The 4,030-nt window shown below is 35.5% G+C and overlaps 1 protein-coding gene across 3 annotated transcripts in view; it reads left to right on the forward strand.

Annotated features, from left to right (window-relative positions):
- LOC112154447 (dynamin binding protein) overlaps positions 1-4,030 on the forward strand; it is a 51,386-nt gene that overhangs the window by 13,866 nt on the left and 33,490 nt on the right. For all 3 annotated transcript variants that reach the window (XM_024285386.2, XM_024285387.2, XM_024285388.2), the window contains exon 2: positions 2,661-2,815. In XM_024285386.2, the coding sequence (XP_024141154.1) occupies positions 2,671-2,815 (145 nt within the window). In that variant the 5' untranslated portion in view covers positions 2,661-2,670. The remainder of the gene's footprint in view (positions 1-2,660; positions 2,816-4,030) is intronic.

Genomic DNA, 4,030 nt, shown 5'->3' on the forward strand with positions numbered 1-4,030 from the left:
TCTTTTTTTGCCCTCACACTTAAGTTAATTTTTTATGTATTAAAAGGAAAAACCAGCCCTCCTCCCATTTCACAACGTACCATTAAATCCTGAACTCCACTTTGAATGGAAAACAATATATATTTATATGTAATTGGAAATAAATTCAGCCACTCAGGGGTTTCATGTTTTCTATTAAAGCTCAAAGGATGTGACGTTAACCTCCTTACTTTCTTAAAAGCCCTCACAGATCTGGGAGGAAATACCACAAGACACCATCTATCGTCTCATTAGGAGCATGCCGCGACAAAGTTTTATTTGAACATATTGAGACGAAGAACGTTGTTCTGGCTCACCTAAATTTTGACGCAAAATAGAACAGATTGTTGCAGTTCCTCCAATAACCACTAGAGGCTGGCGTCAGAAAGGAGCAATTTCCTATTGACTCCCATGTTAAAGATCCACTCCAATTAATTTTTTTTTTTTTTTTTAACATGTCTCTTTTAGCATTTTCTCATAATGGAGGACATATGCAAAATAAATCAAGATTAAAACTGCATTTCTGAGTATTTCTTTATTCAAATCGTGTTTGATTAGGAGCAGATGAAAACCAGCGGTTTGAAAAAGCTCGGGTTTGTCTCCTGTATTTTATCTCCAATTCTGAAGCATCCTCTTGTAGACAAATAGATCTGTTAACATTTTAGTTTTCTTTACCTAAATTACCATCTGGGTATTGCTCACCATTTTGTTTTCCTATGCTAATGTTAGCTTGGGCTTGTGAGGTGCTATAAGCTAGCTGGAGAGTGTTAAAAAAAAGGGCTCATGGGAAATTAGTGCACGCTAACTTCCAGGCCAACAGTCCCGCCCACAACTCAGATGAATTTTTAAAGAACTCCTGCTGCTCTGCTGAAAATATGTCTTAATAAACGACAGTTTTTTAATTTTTTTGCTAAAAACGGCATAATTATGATTAAATGACCACTGGGAATGGTTTCACAAAATAGTTCTATTTTACTCCAAAAATAGCCATTCTTCACACCGTCTATTATTTTCTTTTTTTATGACAACAAATGGGTTTATCACTTTAAGGCTAAGGTGACTCACTAGCGCCCCCTAGTCTACAAACCTTTAACAAAGTGGAGTTTGTTAGCTTTTGTGTCTGTTCAGCTAGCATCATAGCTGTTTACAGGAACAGCTGTTGAATAACTGTTCTTCTAATTTTAATATTTTTAAGCAAGTGTAGCTTTCTATGCAGTTAATGGAATAAAAAGTACACAAGGATGCAGTAAGAGAGAAGAAAAAACATATTTTGATGGCGGTAAAAGTGTATTTACACTTTTCCCGGATAGTAGTATCACAGCATGACAAATTACTTGAAGAAAAATTAATTTTAGCATTATATTCTTAGTATATTTGATTGAACCTAATGACAAATCTTCCTGGCATGTCTTTTCAAATGAAATGTTTTGAGTTGATTCCAAAAAAGTGTATATAAAATACTATAAAATACTTATTAATACAGTTTTTCTAATGTAAATTCAATTTTTTTTAAGCTTAAATCACCCAAAACTATTAGTTTTGAAGAGATATTATACAAGTTAGACACAATTCAGCTAATATTAACTCTAAATCCAAAATAATCCTCATCTAATGAAACTAAAATAAATCAATAAAAGTCTTTGTTTTTCCTTCTCCTTTAGAATTACTTTATCTTTTAGGCGCTGATTTTCTGCTCGAGCGTTTCTCTCTAACGATCATCTATTTACTGTCGCAACAAGTCAGGCGATGATTACCGCCTAATGTTTCATGGAAGCCGCTCCTTAGGACCTGCGTGTTCAGACATGTTGGTGCACCTGGATGTCTGACATGAAGCAACGGTTTCATTTAAAGTGCGACGTGAACACTTAAGGTTTTTATCCCAAAAATACATTGTTCTAATGATGTTCAGCACTAATATAGGAATACTGAAAACATGTGTTTTGCACGTTTGAAAAATATCATTTATTTTTGATATATGTTTTTCTCTTTTTTCTTTTAATTCTTTGTTTGTTTTGTGCATAGAATGAGCCACAGAACTCATTTAATCTGCTGTGCTGTTTGCCTCACACCAGACTGAATACTGGCTCAGGTTTCAGCCGGGTTTTACAACTGTGTGGTGTAGAGTTCACGCCCGACCACAACGCCTGCACCACCTCATTTAAAGGAACCATAAGAGCTGGACAGCCCAGCCATAAACTGCTGCTTATTCCTCTTTCTCTTAGACTATTCTGATGTTTAGCTGAGAAATTTTGGAGATCTTCAAAGAAATATTTACCTTATTTTTGACTAAGTTACTATAAATAAGAATAAATTAGTACTTAGTTGTTGATTATGCATTTACATCTATAGCTGTAGAGCTGAATGCTACACCAAAATGAGAAAATTTAGGAATCTTTTCGGATGCCACGAAATCCAATCTTCATCACTTCAGTGTGTCAACAAAGCTGTCCTAAAATTTGTAAAATGCATCAAATGAAGCAGAAAAATAATCTTTCATCCATCTAAAAGAGGCTGAACATCAGAGTATAACCTGGAGACTGATGTGGTGTCGAGATATTTGCAGAAATACGATTTTACTTTGAGTTTTCTTACTTTTTTAAATAGTATTTGAATTGGCGTCTTGTCTCTGTCGCCCCCTGCAGGTGATGAGCCATGGAAGCAGGATCGCTGGTTCGCGCTATGTTCGAGTTCCTCCCCAGCGTGTCGGAGGAGCTGCCGCTCTTCCCCGGCGATGTGATCGAGGTGTTGAGTGTCGTGGATGAGTTCTGGTTGCTAGGAAACAAAGATGGCGTCACAGGTAAAGCATAACCAGTCGGTATTGTTTAGAGCTGTCTTTTTATTGAAAACCTCAATGTTAAAATGAGAAAAAAATCTGTTACATACAGTGAAACTTTTATTAAATGTCATAATTATTGGGATTTATGTATTTATTCCTTGAAATATTTTACTGATTTGTTTCTGAAGTGAAAACTTTCCCACATCTTGTTAGTTTTAGCGGATCTATTCTTTTCCAGGTGGATGTTAACGATCCAAAAATATTTTTCTGGCATCCTTTGTCTCTCTTGACTGATTCAAATGATCAAAATTTGATATGACTTAAATAAAGCTACATTTAAAGTTGGTGACATCATACTTTAGCTATAACATTTTAAACTTTGGGACAGAGCAAGCAGATGATCCAGAAAGAGAAAAAAAACGGGTAAAGTACGACTGAATAAATAAAAAAAAAAAAGAATAATCTGTGTCTCTCCTCAGTACCAACACTTGAAAATGTCATGGCAACCAAACCCTGGCTAAAGTATGATGTCACCTCTTGAAAAGGTGATGAATTTTCCTCGGAATGACTTTAAAGGACACAACATGAACTCATGGAAGAAAGGATAAAGGAGAGAGTGGAACTGAAAGAACCAAAGACCTCACTTGTTCCAATGAAAGTCGGTGTTCAGGATTTTACCATAAAGGTCATTTGGGATCAACTGAAATCCATGGGAAAGTTGATTGAAGAAAAAACAAACGAACTATAGTTTCACATTGTTTGGACAATGTTAAGTGGACCAATGAGATAAAAGGTCAACTTTTCTTTAAGAATATCATTTTAACAGGCAAACACGGTGGTGGGATTATGATGGTCTGGCTCTGCTTCAAGATGACTTGCTATATAGAACCATAAATACCGAGCTGAGAAATATGCCCGATCACCAAACTTATAAACAGTTTTCCAGAAGGACAAAATCCAAGGTTGGTCATCCGTAAAGAGTTTATTTTTTTTTTTAATGTAATTCTTTATAAAGTAGTGCTGCCACAAATGATTATTTTAATAGTCGACTAATCGGGTCATACACAAACTGGATGTAAACCACACATCTTAACCATTATTAGCTTTAAACTAACTAAAAACTAGTACCATTACCTGCGGTAATAGTAGTGTGAATGCTGTAATCTAAATTCAGCTGCTAAAGCTTCTAGTGCTGAAAGCTGAAGATGCTGAAATCCATCCATCCATCCATCCATT

The sequence above is a fragment of the Oryzias melastigma genome, linkage group LG19 (assembly GCF_002922805.2).
Source record: "Oryzias melastigma strain HK-1 linkage group LG19, ASM292280v2, whole genome shotgun sequence".
In the NCBI taxonomy this organism is placed as follows: Eukaryota; Metazoa; Chordata; class Actinopteri; order Beloniformes; family Adrianichthyidae; genus Oryzias; species Oryzias melastigma.